The sequence below is a fragment of the Jaculus jaculus genome, chromosome 15 (assembly GCF_020740685.1).
Source record: "Jaculus jaculus isolate mJacJac1 chromosome 15, mJacJac1.mat.Y.cur, whole genome shotgun sequence".
NCBI classification, from domain to species: domain Eukaryota; kingdom Metazoa; phylum Chordata; class Mammalia; order Rodentia; family Dipodidae; genus Jaculus; species Jaculus jaculus.
Window position 1 is genome coordinate 3328906 of NC_059116.1, and position 21613 is coordinate 3350518.

The window sequence follows — 21613 nt, forward strand, 5'->3', positions numbered from 1 at the left end:
AGTGCCCGCAGCAGAGTAGAACAGTTGCCACCGGGCCTGCACGGCTCACAGAACTTCAGACGTTTCCTGCCTGTCCCTTCATGTGCGAAGTCCCCCCTGCCCAGACTCCGTGTCTCCAAAGCCAGGCATAAGAGTCAGGAGACACAGGCTGCTCTCCTGGCTCATGGAGATCTATTAAAAAAATGTCCCCCGAGAGCCAAAGCCGTTTCCCATTCACAGTGACTGAGCAAAAGGTATGGAGACTCTGAGGTCCTCAAGTGCCGGGGACGTTCCCGGAATGAAGGAGCGAGCCGAGGACGGAGAGGCTCTGGGCCGTGTCCTGACCCCAGGAGCAGTCAGGCCGTGCAGGCAGCGGTGCCTGGGGGCCTTTGAGAAGCTGTCGTTATTGAGTGGCACCCGAGTCCCTGATGAACAGAGAGAGGAAACATTTCTACATGTGGTGCCTGCCCTCTGGCTGACTTGTCGAAGTACATTTATCTGCTGTCCGTGGGCAGTGCCCAGGTGGGGGGTCTGTGGGTACATGCCTGCAGAGGCAGGATTTCTCCATAATAGATCCGTGTTGACCGAGATGCTCATGTGGGTCTCACGGGTCTATAATGGATGCGAAAAACTTAGCAATTCAAGTCATTTCAATCCAAAGATTGCTATAGATGCTTTTCAATTCCTGGGGGCAGTGTCAAGCAGGTTTACCCCTCCCACACACACAACTCCACTTTAAAGATCTACACACAGGATGAGGCTGGAGGGTGGTCCAGCAGTTAAAGGCACCTGCTTGCAAAGCCTGATGGTCTGGGCTCAATGCTTCAGTACCCATGTAAAGTCACATGCACAGATTGGTGGAGTTCGTCTGTAACGCCCGGAGGCCCTAGCATGCCCATTCTCACCCTCTCTGTCTACCTTTTTCTCTTTCTCCCTCTCTCCCAAATAAAATATTAGAAGATATATATACATAAAAATAAACATCTACCCATGAGGGCTGAGGAGATGGCTCAGTGAATAAAGCACTCTCCTCACAGGCAGGCAGGAGTATCCGAGTTTGAATCCCTGGAACCACATACTAACCATACGCCATGGTGGGTATCTGTAAGCTCAGTATACCAAAGGTGACAAGGGAAACCAAGGCAGAACTGTCTAGAAGCTCAGAGGACAACTCGCCTGGAGAATGCAGTGCAGAACAACACGGAGACCTTGCCTCCAGCAAGGTGGAATCCACATGCCAAACCTCTATACACATACGTGTGTATTTATGAACTAAGACCTCTTGTTTTTGCTACAGAACTTGTATGATACAGTCTCACAGCCCTCCTGCGCAAGGGTGATGGATTCTGGCCCAAGCCCACCCTCAGAGGACGGCCGAGCAGGAAAGTGCCCTCCGAGATCATGTGAAACGGACCGGCCAGCTCCGGCACACGACGCCAGGCCCTTCCCAGGTACCTTTCCGGACCGTCTCCCGGCTGCTCTCGGCTTCTCTGTTGATGCGATTCTGTTCTGGCTCCACGGCAGGCCCCTGGTCTTCCAGCTCATCTTCGGTTTCGTCGTCGCTGTACGGAACCACCTCATCGTTAGGATGAGAATCCTCATCAAAGGTAGTTTCTGAGTCTCTTTCTGTGCTCATTCTGCTGGCAAACTGGAACTACCTGGAGGCAAAAGAAGGGAGACCAGAGTGAATTAACATCTGCCCGGTGTTCCCCTCTCTGTTACAGCACCGCATTAACAGAACGTCTCACTGACATGAACATGTTTCTGAATAACAATCCGAGAGTTCAACTTGACTTGCTACCAAGTACAAAAACATTCACTATTGGTTAAGTGATGGGTTTAGGATTAAGGACAAAAATAAATATATGTAGATGCAATCTCTCTCTCTTTTTCTCTTCTCTCAGTAAATAACCTTAAAAAGCAGTATTTCAAATTGTGAGTCCACCCAGTAAAATAAATTTAGTGGGTCACAATCTACATTAAAATACAATAAAGTATGGGCCGGAGAGATGGCTTAGTGGATAAGGTGCTTGCCTGCAAAGCTTCAGGACCCAGGTTTGACTACCCAGAACCCATGTGAGCCAGATGCACAGCGTGGTGGTGCATGCATCAGGAGTTTGTTTGCAGTGGTTAGAGGCCCTGGCACACCATTCTCTCTTGCACATGCACTAATAAATAAATTTTTAAAAATACAATAAAGTAGATTTAAAATATCAAATTATAACTGATATAATAATAAGTACTGTTTGGCAAAAGAGCTTTGTAATATTGAGAGGCACGGACTTCTCTGCACTGCGCACACTTGGGGGACTGAACTTCTTTCCGTGGATTACTGAGGTGGGAAGCTGTGGCCTGGAGAGTGCTGGCTCCGGCCGATGGTGAGCCTCTCTCCGCGCCTTCCACCACCACACTCTACCTACAGCCGCAGAGCCTCAGAGCTGACTAGCGGCCTTCAGGGAGCCCTCCCTTGCTTCTCTGTCCTCTCACCGCTGCCAGCCTGCGTGCTCTCTCTGGCCCTGGTGTGTCTGCCTCTGCAGAAAGCGCCCCTGCACCAGGGACGAGGAGCTGTATTTATGCTGAGAAAATGTTTACACAAATTCCTCAGGTGACCCGAGGACAGCCACGCAGCCTTCAGTATTTACACTAGTGTCCCTGCGCCATGTGCCACTGTTGTGAGCAACAGCAGCTCACTTCACTAGTGTCAGCGGACAACGGACCCTGCGCTAAAGAGCTGACAGACGGGGTGCCTTGAAGATCCCCTTGTTACCTTTGTGAAGGTTATCACCTATTTTCTATGGAGGGAAATATCCCACCTCTGAAGCATTAAATCATACATTAGATATCGAAACAAGTGCTTTCCAAGAAAGATATCCTGGGCTGGAGAAATGGCTTAGCAGTTAAGCACTTGCCTGTGAAGCCTAAGGACCCCAGTTCAAGGCTCGATTCCCCAGGACCCATGTTAGCCAGATGCACAAGGGGGTGCATGTGTCTGTAGTTTGTTTGCAGTGGCTGGAGGCCCTGGCGCACCCGTTCTCTCTCTCTCTCTCTCTCTCTCTCTCTCTCTCTCTCCCTCTGTCTGCCTTTCTCTCTCTGTCTGTCGCTCTCAAATAAATAAATAAAAATAAAATAAAGAAAGATCTCATACCCTCTAATTTATGTTACAGCGTAGGCACCGTTCATGTGGTTACCGGTTCTATCATGTACAGAGCTGAGCAGCTCTGAGTTAGATATTCTCCCATCTCAGCTCCTCTTAGAAACCCTCTAGTGCCTACCTCTGTGTGGTGGTGCATGCTTGTAATCCCAGCACTTGGGGAGCAGAGGCAGGAGGAGCAGGGGTTCAAGGCCAGCCAGGACTATAGAGCGAGCTGGAGCCCATCCTGTGTCACATGAAAACCTGTCTCAAAAGTCACCAAGAAGGAGAGAGTGAGGGAACACTTGTGCTAGGCGAGACCTTCACAGCCTCCTCCCCTCCTAATCACTTCCTTGTGGCCCTGCCTCCAAGTATCACTAACAATTGGTGGTAAATACTGAATTCTGGGAGACTCACCAAAGCCATAAAAACCATTTTACAAAAGATATTTTTATTTATCTACTAGATAGAGAAAGAATATGAATATGAATGGGCATACCAAGGCCTCCTGCCACTGCAAATGAACTCTAGATGCATGAGCCACATTGTGCATGTGGCTTTACATGGGTACCGGAGAATCAAACCCAGGACATCAGACTTTACAATCAACAGCCTTTAACCACAGAGCCATCTCTCCAGTCCCATAGCAGCCATTTGTATTTATTTATTTAAAAGAGACACAGAGAGAGAGGGAGACACTATGTCCATGCCAGGGTCTCCTGCCTCTGCAAAAGAACTCCAGACAAATGTGCCACTTTGTGCACCTGGCTTTAGGGGACTGCAGAACCAAGCCTGCGCCATCATGTGTTGCAAGCAAGCACCCTTAACCACTGTATCATCTCTCCAACTCCCATAGCTACCACTTTTAAATTCAGACTTTGGTGGCATTCTATAGAATCATTTAATAGGAAAGCCATTTCATCACTCTCAAACTGTCTAGCATCTGTAAAGGGTTAATAGCCTTCCCTGAAAACTAAAAAGTTAGTAACTATCCCTAAAGCTTGCAGGCAATGAAGAAGCTTGGCACCCTTCTCTGATTGATGTACTCTACTCCCCTTAGCCTAGATGGCCTTGAAGGACCAGAGACCATCTGAGTATCCTCCCTTAGACATTCCTGCCTGCAGAAGCCTATTCTGAACAAGGACACAAACAGCTATAATTTTGTTATCCACTACACCTGGTACAGTCTTTCTTAGGATTCTCTTTATAAACTTACACCTTAACATGGTTCAGTGCTTCAGCCTTCATCCCGAGAGAAAGCTGAGGCCCCTCACTGTGCTGGTTCTCTCAATAAACAGTCTTGTCTGTAGAGATCAAGTCCAGTGTTCTCTTTTGTTTTTCTCTTACACTTTCCTTTCATTTCTGGTGCCGTGACTCGGATACCCCTCTGGGGTTTTCGGGCTACATGTCCCCCGCGCCCCCTTCCTCTCTCCTCCTCTCTACCTCCCTGCCAATGTTTCACTCTCTCAGGAACAGAAAAACTCACTGTGCTCACTACTCTGAACTAAACAGCCACCCGTGACCTGAAACCTTCAGTCTTTCCAGCCCAATACCTGGGGATTCTTCCTTTTCTTCTGTTCACCCTCTCCCACCAGACTTTTGAATGCCAGAGTAGAGGCCTCCCACCATGTGATCCGTTGCATCCACCCGTCATCAAATTACAAGTTCAGGTCAAGGTATCATTCTCGGTCTGTTGCAGAGGTCCCACCTTAGAAATTCCGGGAGTTTCTCCCTTTTCAGTCCGTGGACCATCGAAGACTCCGGGAGCCTCCCACATGTTGTTCCACCAGACACCCCAAGCCTTATGACTGTGAGGATGCTCCCTCCTAAGCCTTGGGTTTCACTTGCCCTCCCTAAGCCTGCGAGACATCCTTGGTGGCGGGATTGGCCACCCTAGCCCTTCTCCTCCAAACTGGGCTCTAAATTATCTGTTCCAGAAAACACTCCATTGTCATGTCTCAAGGCTAATTTAAAGGAGCTTGAACTTTCTGAGCTCCTGCCTACCAAATTACGCCGACTTTCTATTCCAGTTAGGCCACAGTATTCCTTAGATAATGGCCACCACTGGCCTAAGATTTTCCTGTTCTTATTGACCTTGACAACTTCCTCAGAAGACGTTCGAGGTTCCGACCTTCAGGCTCCTTTGTCCTCAGGTCCAACTCTTCCCTTTGTACTTCCTGCTTTGCCTACCAAGTTCTCCTCTGTCACCAAAGCCCCCTAAAATCCTGCCCCTTCTAAAACTACCTCTCACACACAGTTCTGCCACCTGACTGTGACTTTCCCAGGTCTCTCCCTCTCACTCCAAATTCAAGCCATCACACTAAACCAAATACAAACTCTACCCTCTTAAAGAAACTACTGTCTTTACTGGGCCTCTAACTTATTCTACATATGGATATCTAATTTTTCTCTTCTTGCTAAAAGTTAAACTCACTAAGCAGCTTCTAGCGTTTTCCCTTTCTTGTCCCTTTCCCCCTTCTTTTCATTACAAACCACACACACAAAAAAAAACGTCAACTTAAAATTCAAGCCACCAATTTAAAATATAACTGAAATCCTCCAAGGATGTCTCTCATGCTTCACGTTGTCATGTCTGATGTTGGCCAACCATGTCATCATGTGTTCTATGTTTCATGTAGTCTGTCCTTACATATGACTAAGTTAATTATTAATTGTTCCAATGCTTATGGTCATCAAATGTTCGGATGCTCATATATTTTAAGATGTTCTTAAATTATTAAAACCAGGTTTACAATATATTTAAAATAATTAACCTCTGTTTTTGGTAGCATGCTTGTTTATGCTTACTGTAATAATAGACATATTTCTATAACAAATTCTAATCTTGCTTCTACAAAAAAGCGCTTTTGGATCAGAAAAGACTTTAAAGGTAAAAAATTGTTGTTAAGATATGTTATTAGAAGGATATAAAAATGATATGAAAAGGTTATGAGACTTAAACTGAAAAAGTTTTGAGTTGTCCATGATAAAATGGGTTAACTTAAAGTTTTCATTCTTCATATTTTTCTCACTTTAACTGTTCATATAGTTCAGACTTTACTCTTTATAATAAATTGATAAATTTATTTATATTGTTATATCTCAAATCAAAGTTAAATTGAGCTATACCTGTATTTCCTACCATTAAACTTTGATATTGAAAAAAATCTAAATGTTTAACAAAATCAAGATTAATTTTTCTTTTTTTCTTTTTTTTTTTAGTTTTCGAAGTAGGGTTTCACTTTATCCCAGGCTGACCTGGAACTCACTATGTGGTTTCAGGGTGGCCTCAAACTCACAGCTATCCTCCTACCTCTGCCTCCCGAGTGCTGGGATTAAAGGCATGCGCCACCATGCCTGGCAGGATTCATTTTTAATGAGTTTGTTTATTTAAACCTCATCTAAATGTAACATAAAAATGAAAATATAAAATTAATATAACTGACCTAAATATTAAAAATGAGGGGAGCTTAGTGGGACTGTCGACGAGGGAAATGGGAAGAAAGACAATCAGAATCCAGTATATTTATAATTAACTATAGGAACAACAACAATAAAAACAACACATACAAGCAGAAACTTTAAATGTTGGATGAAAAATATTGTTACAGAGTGGTTCCATCGACTGTAAGGTAAAAGTATGTAGATGAAGGGATGCGTCCAGCACAGTGCGCGGATGAGGGATGAGGGAAGTATGTGGGGGAAGTATGTGGGTGAAGGGGTGAGTGAACTTAAACAGAAGGTGAAAGACAACGTTGATTAAATCTTAAAGTACTTGATCACATTACAGACTCCTTGAGCTATATAAAATAACATTAGCCTAGAGCTTATATCAGACTAGCAAAAGATGGCCTTGCCTGGTAATAGGTTGCTATGGTATTCAGGTGATAAACTTAAAAACTTTAACTCATTGATATTAACCTGGGCATGACAATGTTATACAAAACTGACTTTAAAGTTCTCAACCAAGTTTACTATGTTCCTCTATTTGCCAACCTTTTACTATTTAATAAGATTATTATATCTTAAGAACAAACAACTGTAAACTTAAGATGGTTCCTGTGTTGTTCATGCTGTTTTACTGTGTGATTATCACTGAGATTATTGTCTAAGTCTTATAAAAGGTGATCTAGTCATTGTAACTTTGTTCTTAGGGAAACTGAAGAAACCCCTCCTGTCCTAGACAAGACTGCAATATACAAACAATGTCAATATACTTGTTTAGGCTTCATATATTCTACCATTTGTAAATATTGCCTTATGTTAAACTTAAAAAATGGTTCATTAATAAAAGGTAGTTGATGAAGAAATCACTTTATGTCTATCACAATGTATCTAATGTATGTTAAAATCAGACTAATTTAGTTCAATAATGACCAGGTTTGGCTTTATTCTTAAGCTATGTATACTCAGTCTCAGTAAAGGTTTTACTTAAGTAATTGTCTCATTTCTTTTATCTTAAGTTAGTTACTTATAGATATATTGATACTTAAGACGTGTTCCCTGCTATAGAAAAATGATCTGAAACTCTGCTGTCCTGCTTTCAGTTTGTGGGGCAATTGGTACCCACACAGGTATCTAAACTAATCAAAATTTTACCAAATACAAATGCCAAAACTTTATGCTGTCTTACTGGACATGTTATGCCTGTACTTATAACTATTACACATTTAAAAAATAAGATGTGTCTAACTTCTAAAAAGTTGTTTCTCTGCATTTCTCTTGCCTTTACTTGTTTACATAGTTCAAACAATTCTCTATAATAAGGGGATAAACTTATTTATAATGTCATACCTCATATTATAATAAAAGAAAAGTCAAAGGTCTCTGGGACAAACTTATGTCTTGCACTATAATAAACTTCCATGCTAATTTTGTCCATACCACATCATCTCTTGTACTGACACTGCAGTTTTTGTATTGTTTCAAGGCCATAGTTTGTATTGCAGCTTCTGACTAGCACTAGATTTATCTTATGTTTGTTCTTAACTTCACAACAAAATTACAAATTTCTCTCCTAATTAACCATTTTCTCAGGCTTTGGAAGAGATTCCCCTGGACTCAGGCTGATGTAAAAATAGACTGATTCTCCACTCCGTCTCTGATGCCAGTTCTGTAAGCTTTAGTTCCCCATATCAATATCAAAGTTAATAAGCTCAAGATATTTTAACTAGTTTTATTTTCTTTTTAACTATCTGAATGTGATATAGTAATCAAAACTAAGTCCTTTTTGTTACAGAGGACACCTGTTTACAACAGTAGGTTTCTTTTTTTATTTTTCCATTTTTTAAAAATTTTTATTAGCATTTTCCATGACTATAAAAAAAAAAATCCCATGGTAATTCCCTCCCTCCCCTCCCCACACCTTCCCCTTTGAAATTCCATTCTCCACCACAGTAGGTTTCTTAAATGTTATATTCTTATATGTTTTCCTATTGGGTAAGACTTATTTATTTGCTATAAATTTATGCTAATAAAACTGGGTCTAATCATATGAAACATATTTCATTGTATTATATAACAAGCATAATTCTATAAAACACAATTTCATTATGCTTATAAAATAAACAACTAATAATAACAAATTATCAAGACTAATAAAAGTTTTAGCCTTTCAGCCTAACATACTTTCATTAGTTCTAAAATAAGACTTTTTGATCTTTGGGCCAAGTAAGACTATAAACCTTCTATATTAAAGACTTCTCTATCACACACACACACACACACACACACACACACACCCCTTTAGGGGCTGGGGAGATGGCTTAGCAGTTAAGGTATTTGCCTATGAAGCCTAAGAACCACCGTTCAATTCCCCAGGACCCACATAAGCCAGATGCATAAGGGGACACATGCATCTGGAGTATGTTTGCAGTGGCTGGAGGCCCAGGTGTGCCCATTCTCTCCTCTCTGCCTCTTCCTTTCTCTCTCTGTCAACTAAATAAAATATTTAAAAACAACTTTAAACATAAATTTCAGAATTAGTTAACTTTTTAATCTCTACCACACTTAAATTTAAAATAATATATGATATTTAAAATATTGCTTCAATACTAATCTCGTGTACTTCCTATCTTACCTTAACTAAATCTTTTTACTTCTCCAAATTCCAATTAACCTCCCATCCAAGTTAACAACTCCTTCTTCCTTACCTATCTCCTATATTATTATTTTTCTACCTTAAATATAATGCCCATGTCACCTGTAAATGCCATGTCACATGCAAAAAAAACCCCTCATACATGAATAACCCGATCATAATAGCTAATAGATTTGACATCGTCTAGCTATTTCTTTCCTAATGGCTCTGATAACTATTATTCTCCTGAAGAACTGCCTCCTTGTCTGTTCATAAGATTGACAAGCGATAATAGTCTACTATGTACACAAACTGCAAAGTAAATTTTTCCAAATGGAAAACTAAAAGCTAAAACTCCCAAAAACTATACTTGTGTGACTAAGACTTCAATGATGGACTACAGTGATTGTGAAGAGGTAAATGTTACCAATCCAGGGCCAATAATGTTTTGGGCTGTATTAGCCTTTTTAATGGCCAATAATATTATTTCTCTACATGTGACCTGACATCTCTCTGTGACCAACTAAGATATCTATTGCTATAAGTTGAGAAATCTCGCAGCTCTACTCCCTTCAAGTTAAACCTATGTCTCTATGTCTATGTCTCTGACATGTCCTTTATTCCCATGATTATAATGTTCACCCTCTCTTCCGGTCCTTGCATGTTCAGATGACTCACTGAATTCCTCATGGAAAGAATACATGCCTTCACTGTAAAATGAGTCACTGAATTCTTCATGGCCACTGAATATGAGCCCTGAACATACAACAGCCACAGGACTGCATGGGACACCCCGAGAGATCTACTGGCCCCCTCAGCTTGAAGCAGGTAGAGATGAGTCATCGTCTTCAGTCCCAGCCCATGCAGGCCTCTCCAACATGTCCCACTCACCCCCAGTTCTCCCCAATTTCTTTTATCCTTCCAGAGTCTGAAGTGTTAATATCCTTCCCTGAAAACTAAAGGGAACTAAAGAGTTAATAGCTATCCCTAAAGCTTATGGGCAATAAATAAGTTTGGCCCCTTTCCCTGATTGATGTACTCCCCTTAGACTTCGATGGCCTTGAAGGACCAGAGACCATCTGAGTATCCTCCTTTAGACATCCCTGGCTGAAGAAGCCTATTCTGAACAAGGACACAAACAGCTACAAGTTTCTTATCAATGGCACCTGGTCCAGTCTGTTTTTCTTAGGATTCTCCTTATAAGCTTACACCCTAGCCTGGCTCAGTGCTTTAGCCTTCATCCTGGGGCAAGGTTGAAGCCTCTCACTTTTTCTCTCAATAAACAGTCTTGTCTGTAGAGATCAAATCCGGTGTTCTCTTTTGCTTTTTTCTTACACTTTCCTTACAATCTGGAAACTTCTTTCCTATGTTTAAACTGCATGTACTTCTTGCAGGTTGAGTGAGGAAGACTGGCACAAGAGAATGGGCCCAGCAGTGCACCTGTTTATGAGCCCAAGTAAATACGGCATCACAACACCCTTCACAAGGCTGATGTGGGTGGTCAGCAAGTTAGGCTTGCTCCCAGGTAAACGGCAAGGAAACATTCCCAGATCAAGCTCTGTGTTACAGACGCACATGAGGCAAAATACATACATGTGTGTATACATGTATGTATGTATGGATTGTCACTCTGGCAAAGAACTACTAGGGAGGAATTCCTTCTGCAACACAAGTTGCAGTGACATGAGAAAGGAGTCCAGCTCAAAACCAACCCTACCGGCAGGTACTGAACACACTTGCACACTGCAGACTGGTACATTACCCAACACCACACAGGCCCTGGGGACAGAACCCCTTAGCTACTGCCGGATTACTGAGGGACTCAGAAAAGTAACAAAGATAGCCAGGCATGGTGACAGAACTATTGCTGCTGAGCTCGATGCCACCCTGGGCTACACAGTCAGTGCCAAGCCAGCCATGGCTAAATGGTTAAAAAAAAAAAAAACAACTGTTGCAAACAAAACAAATGAAACAGAAAACAAAACAACAGAGACATCCAGAAGATTCAGCAAGGCCAGTCACGGCTGCTCCAACAAGCATGTCTCCAAGCCTTTCCTTCCTCTTCATCCCCAGAGCCACCCATACAATCCAGCCACTGTCATATCACCAACGTCCCCAGAGTCATGTCCTTATCCTGTCTGGACCTATCCTGGGTGCCATGCACTGAACTGTGGCCCTACGTGGCCCAGTTCACATGTGCCAGCCCTGAAAAGCCCACCAAGTGACTGGAGAGGAGTCCTAACCCCAAGCTCCAGGCAGCCATCAGATGGTCTTACATACCAGCACAGCCATCTGCAAGAAAAGGGGTACACTCGAGACCCCCTTCTCTCCATGCAGACAGAGGGGCAAGGCTCATAAAGGTTACATACGCACAGAGCAACATGGCTGCTGTCTACCAGCTAAAAGCCAAGCCTCACCAGGAATCAATATGGTTGGTAACTCAGTGTTGGCCTTCCAGTCTTCAGAACTATGGGGGGAAAAAACTCTTATGATTTATGCCACCCAGTCTAGTATTTTTTCCACTGCCTGAGCAGACACATACATCATGGTTTCCCACTGTGTGTTCAACCCATACTCTTCCTCCAGCTCCACAGAAGCCACAGAGTGCTTGACTCCTCCTGATTCTAAGGAGTCTCTCAGAGATTTCTTTATATATTCCTACTATTTCCTTCTTTAAAAAAATAAATTTATTTTGAGAGAGAGGAGAGAAAGAGGGAGAGAATGGGTGCGCCAGGACCTTCAGCCGCTGTGAATGAATTCCAGACGCATGCGCCCCCTTGTGTACATGTGTGACATTGCAAGCTTGTGTCACGCCTCTGGCTTATTTGGGACCTGGAGATCTGAACAGTAGTTCTTAGGCTTTGTAAGCAAATGCCTTAACCACTAAGCCAGTCCTCTTTTTAAAAACAAAAACACCTGTTTTTTCAGCTGGGCATGTTAGCACACACCTTTAATCCCAGCACTTGGGAGGCAGAGGTAGGAGCTCTGTGACCTTGAAGACCCCTGAGACTACATAGTGAATTCCAGGTCAGCCTAGGCAAGAGTGAGACCCTACCTCTAAAAAACAAAAAAATAAAAATACAATGTGTGTGTATACATGTATGTATGTATGGATTTGTTTTTCATTTACTTGTACGTGTGTGGGGGGCACACCTGGGTCTCTTTCCACAACAAAGGAATGTCAGATGCATGCACCACTTTTTGTTTCTGGCTTTTTGTGGGTGCTGGGGAACTGAACCTGGGCTGGTCAGCTTTGCAAGTAAGTGCCTTTATCCACTGAGCCAACTCTCCGGCCCCTACACCTTCTTGTTTGCTGGTATTCGGCCCCACGGCCCTGCCGTCAATTCCTCGGGCCTCTGCCCACACCCCTCTTGTGCGTGGGATGGTCTTCTCCTGTTCTATACAGGACCATTTGCCATTCTTCTGGTCTCAACTTATTTTTTTCTACAAATATTTTATTTATTTATTTGGTTTTTCTTTTTTTTTTCTCCAGGTATGTTCTCACTCTAGCCCAGGCAGACCTGGAATTCACTATGTAGTCTCAGGGTGGCTTCTGACTCACAGCGATCCTCCCACCTCTGCCTCCTGAGTGCTGGGATTAAAGGCGTGTACCACCACACCCAGCACAAATATATTTTATTTTCATTTCTTTATTAATACACACACTCAGTTTTTATTAATCCTCTCCTTCCCTTTTCGACTTTTTCAGGTCCCTTCCACATATGACACTGTACAAGTAGGCATGTGCCAGCCTCTTCTGCTCCACTGGCTCTTCGCCACTGGCCTGTGCTTTCCTCCTAGTGCTTAGCACAACCTATAAATGTCTGCTAGCTTTCGTTATCATCTGCCTACCTTACCAGACCACGATCACTACAGGAACAGGGCTCAACCTGTGTAGGTGCAAATAAACGCATTTTTAAGAAGATGGGCACTGTGTACCTCTTAAAAACATGAAGACTATACATTGAAAAAATAATCTTTTGAGAAAAACATGGATAGATCAAATCCATCTATATCCTCCCCAAAGTCCCAGTCCTCGAGACAATCTCATGGGCAGACAGTGGGAAAGCCACGGAGTGTTTGATTCCTGATTCTAAGTCACCAAAGAATGAAGGGTGCCCAGGTGAGATGGGCGAGGAGCCAGGAAATCTGCAATGGACTGTGCTGCCATCAGCCCAGAAAAAGAAAAAGAGAAGAGAAAGGTACGTATAAGAAGGAAAACAGAGGGCTGGGGAAATAGCTTAGCTGTTAAGACATTTGCCTGCAAAGCCCAAGGACCCTGGTTCGATTCCCCAGGACCCATGTAAACCAGATGCACAAGGGGGCGCACACGTCTGGAGTTCATTTGCTGTGGCTGGAGGCCCCTGGTGTGCCCATTCTCTTTGTCTCTGTCTGCTTTCTCCCTCCTTCTTCCCTCCCCCCTCAAATAAGTGGAAAACCGAATAGGAAACTGAGGCAAAACAGAAGAGATGCAGAGAAACATAAGCTTTGTGTCCGGGAAAAGGTCAGAAGAGGAGAGGGTAAAGCACGGGACCAGGCCTTTCATGACCATATCCTTGGGGCATGGCAGACTGGCCAGTGGCAGAAGGGCTTGTTGGCGTGTGGGTCAGTGCTCAGGGATGGAGACGGAGGCTGGAGTCCTGTCCAGTAAGCCAGCCCTTTGAAGACCTCAGTTTTGGCAAGTGGGGAGGGGGAGAGGGCTCTGAGACTAACAATGGGCCCTCATGCGGGCAGCAGCCCACACTGAATTTGCCTACTATCATGCCAGCCTTCCTCCTCTCTCCTGGAATGCCCCCCCCCCCAGGATCTCTCTGGTTATTGTACTGCAGCCTCCACTGTAGACATGCCCAAGAGGAGGAGGAGGGAGCAGGAGGCCGGGGGGGGGGGTGTGCTGGAGAGCCTCACCAAGGCCAGTATTTGGTCATCAGATTTTCCACATGACTCTCGGCAGACTGTAAAGCCAAGAAGGTGAGAGGGATGAATGGCAGAGTTTCCCAATTTACCCTCAAGCACCTATTATCAGAGGACTTGGCTTCCAAGTCTCTGTGATGCGAACTGAACTCAATTCCCTTTGCCGGGGAGGAGTCGTGATGGAGCCCAGCAAGACAGAGTCACCATTTTTCATCTTGGAATAAGAGACCTTGAAGTCAGAGGGCTAAAAACAGAAGCACTTGTTGCTATCACAGGCTTCAGACTGCAGCGGAAGGAAAACAAGGATGAAACAAGACCAGGATTTGCCAGTACCGGGGCACAATGATCTGTATGAGTTCTCAACAGTACCGGGAATCCTGAGGCCAGGAAGATCTGACCACAGTCAATACAGCTTTGTTGTAGGACTTGATTTGTGTCCAGGGAGCCCCAGGCTCACAAAGAAAGGCTCAGAATATTCATTTTTTGTTCATTCTTTATCTCTTCCATAGCTTGTTAAACCCTCCAAAAACAATCTCTTTTTTATAGAAATTTTAAAATTTTTTTAATTTTTAAATTTTATTTTCTGTTTTTATTTATTAGAGACACGTGAAACAGAGAGAAAATGGGTGTACCAGGGCCTTCAGCCACTGCCAGTGAACTCCAGACACATGTGTCACCTTGTGCATCTGGCTTACATGGGTTCTGGAGAATTGAACCTGGGTCCTTAGGCTTCCCAGGTAAGTGCCTTCACCACTAAGCCATCTCTCTAGCACTGGGAAACCCCCCCCCCCCCCGGAAAGGAAACAATGTTCCTGATGATCACATGAACTTGAAAGCACATCCTTCCCCAGTTCTACCTGTGGGTGAGACCTTGGGCTGACATCCTTATTATTTCTTTATTTATTGATTTTCGTTTAAAAAAAAGCTACACACACAGACCTTATGTCCTCCACCCCAATTCTGCTGAGGGTCTTCGGTGGGTTACTGCTATTCATTGTGGGGACCAAGAGGCCTCAGCCAGTCTCTGCAGGGATGGGGGGACATGGGGTCTCTGGCTAATCCCTCTACCCCGGGGCTCTTACACTCTTTCCTTCCCCAATGCTCCCTGAGCCTTGGTGGGCAAGACAGAGACCTGATTTACTGTTGCTTTCTCTGTGGACTCTGGGACTATTTTTATGAGGTCTGAGTGACCATGGTGTTTGTCGCATTTCCCTGAAACTGGTTTTCAGGTTAGCTGTGAGAGCAGAACTTGTGTCCCCGCTTCCCGTGTAATGACCTCTAAGCCTGGGCAAGATGAGGTGGACGCGACCCATTTGGTAGAAAGTCAACTCTCTTTTTTTTTTAAAATTTTTTATTTATTTATTTGAGAGCGACAGACACAGAGAGAAAGACAGATAGAGGGAGAGAGAGAGAATGGGCGCGCCAGGGCTTCCAGCCTCTGCAAACGAACTTCAGATGCGTGCACCCCCTTGTGCATCTGGCTAACATGGGAACTGGGGAACCGAGCCAAGAAACGGGGTCCTTAGGGTTCACAGGCAAGCGCTTAACCGCTAAGCCATCTCTCCAGCCCCAACTCTCTCTTCATCTTTGTTCTCCCTCAATTCTCCTCCATGCTGTATGGGCACAGGGTCCCAAGGCACCCCACACCAGCAAGGAACCAGAAGCCAGGGAACCTGAGCTGACATCTTTGTTAATTTTTTTTATATATTATTTTTATTTATTTGAGGGGGGAGAGAAAGAGAGAGGGAGAGAGAGAGAGGCAGAATGGGTGTGCCAGGGACTCTAGCCACTGCAAATGAACTGCAGATGTATGCACCACATTCTGCATCTGGCTGATGTGGATCTTGGGGAATCAAACCTGGGTCCTTTGGCTTTGCAAGCAAGCGCCTTAACAGCTAAGCCATCTCTCCAGCCCCTGGGCTGACATCTGAATTGTGAGAAACCTCACAGGAGAAGACACAAGAGTTGTGTCCAGACACGTGGTTGGAAGTTGTGAGGTAGGAGATCTGTGTTAGTTTCAGCCACACTGTATTATGCAGTGATAAAGAACAGAGACACCATCAACCACCTGAGCAATGCTCCTGCCTAATGTGGCCACCATCACCTCCATACTATCCCGAACAAAGTCCCCATTTAAAAGACAGTGGCAATCTCTTTTCACCCTGGTCACCTGAGGCCCCCATTACATTTTGTTTAGAATCTACCCAGTGTTCTTGGAAGCAAAGTCTGACAAGCCCGATGACAGCTGTAATTAGACCAAGGACCTCATGAGGCAAGAGTAACCAAACACATCTGCGATGAAGATTAAATTGAAACCCTGCACGGTTACGGAGACTTGACTGTAATTCCTGGTGCACACAGGACCGTGGCTTTTATTTGGTTCCCCAATCTAAGCCTAAGAACCTGCAAGCCTGGGACAGCGAACGTAAAACAAAGGGGTCACCTGTGTGGAGACAACTCAACCACGATCCTTAGATCCTTACTCGTGGCAGGAAAGGCTTGTCTGGGTCACAGCTTCAACTCGTGGCCAGGAGCTCTCTGCTTTTACTTGCCTACACCAGGCCTCAGAGGCAGTCACCAGAAACAGCACAGGGAAAACCTGCACAGTTGGATCTCTCAAAGAGCCCCTGTGCTCATCTCCTGAAGACCGATGAAAGGACTCCTTGGTCCAGCTCCGTCATGGGCTCCCCAGCATATCCCAGTATATTTCTCAACTTCTCCTTGCTGGGACAAAAATGCCTGACAAGGGCTGGAGAGATGGCTCAGCAGTCAAGATGCTTGAATGAAAAGCCTAATGATGCAAGTTTGGTTCCCAAGGACCCATGTAAAGCCAGATGCACAAAGTTGTGCATGCACCTGGAGTTCATTTGCAGTGGCTGGAGGCCCCTGGCACACCCGTTCCTGTCTCTCTCTCTCCTCTGTTTCTCTCAGCTTATAATTCAATAAATAAAATGTCTGACAAAAATCAGCTTAGACGAGAATGGTTCATTTCAGCTCACAGTTCCAGGTTCTAGTCCATCATGGCTGGGAAGGCAGGACCCCGAGGTCCACAGTCAGAAAGCAAAAGTCTTCTGAGGCCTTGGCCACTCCCACAGGGACTGCCTGGTGCATTCACGATGCCACAGTGAATACCCATGAGCCCACTGAGGCAGGCCCTCACTGGAATGGGAGCCAGGGAGAGGGGACATAAGAGTTTAACTTGATGGGACTATGACCAATTTGCAGTATGTTCATATATTAAAGTTCTCAATTAAAAAAGAAATCATTAGCCCAGCATGGTGGCACATGCCTTTAATCCCAGCACTTGGGAGGCAGACGTAGGAGGATCGCTGAATCTGAGACGACCCTGACATTACACAGTGAATTCCAGGTCAGCCTGGGCCAGAGTGAGATCCTACCTCAACAACAACAACAACAACAACAACATGCACACACACACAAACACACCATCACAGAGTGATGAATGCTGTTGCTCAGGCATCTCTCTCCTTTTTACACAGTGTAGGACTTCATCCTCTCACAGTCAAGTTGGTCCTTCCACCTCCATTAACCTAATCAAGCTAATCCCTCAAGAACATGCCCAGAGGCTCACCTAATTAAAACAAAACAAAACTAAAATCCCCTGACAGGTGATTCTAGGTCCTGTCAAGGTGACAACTGTCACACCCGGTAATGCCGATTCCTCTAGCACACAGAGCAGTCCTCTTCCCCTTCTCAAGATACTATCCCCCCCACCTAGCCCCTCATAATCACCTGGAAATATTCTGAGATGTAACGCTATGCATTAACATTGTCAGGTCACCTATGAGATATCAGAGGTGGCAAGGAACATGCCCTACACCGGAACATCATTTTGGGTTCCAGTCACACAGATCAGGGCTTTGTGTTACATGGGCTGGAGTTGACGAGGGGTGAAGTTGGGCCACAACTCATGCTCATCACTGGTTTTGTTAGCCCTAAAGGCTGCTCTAACCTGAACATCAACCCATTTCTTCTTCTCATATCTACCGTGTGTGTTAGCTTTCTGCCACTGGAACAAAACACCTGAAATACCGTAAAGAGAAGAAAGGTTGGTTTCTCTCCCCATTTGAAAGGATTCTGTCCATGGTCAGTTGGCATGTTTCCCTTTGGCACACGATGAGGCAGGCAGAACATCAGGAAGTGTAAAAGACAGACCAGAAGCCAGCAGGGTCCCAATACCCCCCAGACTGTGCAAACTGTAAAAGTTAAAATGCTTCCCCATTCAGATCACACAAAACACTGATCATCATCTCCTCTGTGTTTCTCTGTCTGGGTCGTGTGGGAGTCCCAGTGGTGTTGAGGAACCTGGTGGGTGGCAGCAGGGAGTTCCAGGAGGGAGAAGAAGAGCAGAGGCCAAAGACAGACCTGGGAAGAAGGGCCAGGCACTGCCCAGGGGCGCGAGAGCAGGGCTGGGGCCTGTAGGTTGCAGTCACCCCCCCACACCCAGGCCACGTGAACGTGGCGAAGCTTCAGTTCAGGGGCTGGGAGAGACACTGAGGATGGCTGCCAAGGACGGCAGTACCACCCATACAGCACCCAGCTGCCAGAGGGCAGAGAGTGGGAGGGTAAGAGACGGGGACCAGGTTCAGAACCACACTGCACACTGAGCCACTCTGGGTTCCAGATAATCATCTGTAAAAATCCTACTGATTACCTGATTACCTCTGCGGGGTCCACCATGGACACACAGTGTGAGAAGCCAGCTCAGCAACAAGGAGGAATCAGGGAGGTGGCTGCTACAAAAAAAATGTGTTTAAAAATCAAGACAGGGTGGGGCCACCATTCTTTTGTCTGAAAACTAAGAAAAAAAAAGTATACAAAAGAATTAACTTGCTTCCCAGAGGATAATAATGCCAGAGTTCCCCAAATATTTATTTTGGAGAATGAGCCTCAATGCACAATGTAGTTTTATAATAAATAATCAAAGTTAGGAGGAGAAAGCCTTGTTGATTTTGCATGTAAGCTACATCCTTACTGGCTAGGGACAATGGCTCCATTTTTCAATGCATTATTATTGCCACTGTAATTAGGTTTCAGAATTATGTTCATGCTCAAGTAATGAAAAAATCAAAGGAGGTTGTAATTGGCAGCTACAGAGCAGAACCTCCAGGATAAAATAAGGCTGTGGAGTTCACTGGGTTGTAATGTTGGAACAGTCATCAAGCTCTTGGTGTCACAGAAAGATGTAATAATTGGCACAGATTTCCAGAACACAAACTGTTAAAAAAAAAAAACTTTCCATCTACAAAGACATCAATCCTATTCTCCATCCGGATTCAATAGGAACAGCTTGTTTCAATAAAAGGGCAGATGTGGTAAGTAAACAAGGATAATGAACGCTCATGGAAAAGATGACTTTTGCTACAAATCAGAGAGGCAAGTTGATGAACACTTAAGACACCATTGTATGCTTATTAACACTGTTTAGCTGGGCATGGTGGCACATGTCTTTAATCCCAGCACTCCAGGAGGCTGAGGTAGGAGGGTTGTCTTGAGTTTGAGGCCTGCCTGGGCTGTTACAGTGAGTCCCTGCCTAAAAAACAAAACAAAACAAAACAAAAACCCAAAAAACCCAAACCAAGATTTAACAATGGTGTTTAATGCTGGCTCTGGTCATGATGAACTGGTAGTGTCTCTCTCTCTCTGTCTCTCTCTGTCTCTCTCTCTCTCTCTCTCTCTCTCTCTCTCTCTCTCTCACACACACACACACACACACACACACTCAGGAGACAGAGGTAGGATCCAGGATCCCTGAGTTCAAGGACAGCCTGGGACTACATAGTGACTGTCAGGTGGGCCTGGGCCACAGCGAGACCCTGACAGCTCTTCTGTTGAAGTAGCGAGAGTCTCTAAGTGAGATTCGTAGCTCAAGTAGATCTTCAGTGTTCTTGCTAAATTAACTATTACCGGCATACAAAACTTTTGACTGTTGCTGCTAGTTACAAAAACCAGGGATAGAAACGTGTTTTATAGCCAATTCCTCACTGAAAGCAGTGAACAACTGGTGAGGGGCAGGGCAGTCTGTGCCCAGCATTGTGCAAGCTGGCTCCAAGGAAAACAGCTGGTGGCAGCTTTATCAGCAGCAGCTGGGGCAGCTCCCAAGCGGCCTGGACATCAGGCCTGTTGACACTTCCCCATAAAGGAAGGACGCAGGGAAGGTCATCAGACCCTCATCCAAGACCTCAGACGCCTCTTGTGCCAGCTGTATACATTGATGCTCAAAGTCTCGTGGCCTCAGGGGGACAGTATAGTGGCGGGTCACAGATCAAGGGTCAATGAGCTCCATCTACCTCAGCGGCATGGGGAGGAGCGTCCACGCTGGGACGCGACATCTCAGCGTTATGGCTGCTTTGCGGGCTCTGTGTTCCTGTGAGCGACCCCTTCACCCATGCTCTGGAAGTCACCCCGGTGAACTCACTGCCTCACCAACATGGGTTTTGGAGTCATCGTGCTTTGGCCTGTCCTCTGTGCCCTATTTGGGGGTGTTCACATCTCCCCAGGGAAAAAAAGTCCACACAACAAAACCTCTTCCTAAGTCCGACTGGGTAATGATGTCAAACTTTATGATCGCAGTGTAGCCAGAAAAAGCAAACAAACAAAAAGCAGCTTTTCTTTTTAAGAAGGCAGTGAGAACTGAGGACAACCACAATCTATCATCAAGACAAGGAAAGACAGGGACTCCCTGGCAGGAGATGAACCATCCCGTCCCACGCAGCAGCTTGAGCCCAGGTGAGAGCACGGAGGACCCGGAGCCGAGCAGGAGCGTTGCTTCCTCGGGAGCCTGACGACCTGCACCAGCGGAGGGGACGGACGCCGGGGCCACTCAAAACACACCAAAGCAGAATCCAGAAGCTGCTGAGAGCTCAGCACTAAAGCACACTGAAAACACACCCGCCACAGCTCAGGGAATTTTGTGGGAGAGGGGCAGAAAGGGCGTACGAGTGGGCCGGAGAGATGGCTTCATGGTTAAGGCACTTGCCTGAAACGCCTAAGGACCCGGGTTGTTTGGATCCCCAGATCCCACGTAGACCAGATGCACAAGGTGACGTATGCACAAGGTCACACGTGCACACAAGGTAGCACATGCATCTGGAGTTCAACGTCAGTGGCTAGAGGCCCTGGCACACCAATTCTTTCTCTTTCTCTTGCTCTCACTCATTAAAAATAAATAAATAAATAAAAAGGCCAGGCTATTGGGCTTGCATAAAAAAATAAGTAAGAGCTGCGGGGTGGGAGGGCGTATCCAGGGGCACTGCTCCCATGACCCGCAGTGACAGCTGCTGCTCCCACAGCCCCAGCCCCAGCCCCACGGAGAACACCTGCGGTCCCAGTGAGCAGGGCCTCGGCGGAGGGGGGCAGGGAGGAGGGAAATGGTGCTGCCAACACATGATACATCCAAAGTTCCTACTGAACAAAAAGTCAGTTATCATTCGGTTAAGCAGCTGAGTGACACTCTCGGTAGGCATCGGCTGTACAGAGCTGTCTGCCTTTCC

General features: G+C 45.3%; 1 protein-coding gene across 1 annotated transcript in view; it reads right to left on the bottom strand.

Annotated features, from left to right (window-relative positions):
* Positions 1-21613, bottom strand: part of Atp8b1 (ATPase phospholipid transporting 8B1) — a 145108-nt gene that overhangs the window by 70854 nt on the left and 52641 nt on the right. Inside the window, exon 2 of the mRNA XM_045135070.1 lies at positions 1435-1637. Coding sequence (XP_044991005.1) covers positions 1435-1615 — 181 coding nt within the window. The 5' untranslated portion in view covers positions 1616-1637. The remainder of the gene's footprint in view (positions 1-1434; positions 1638-21613) is intronic.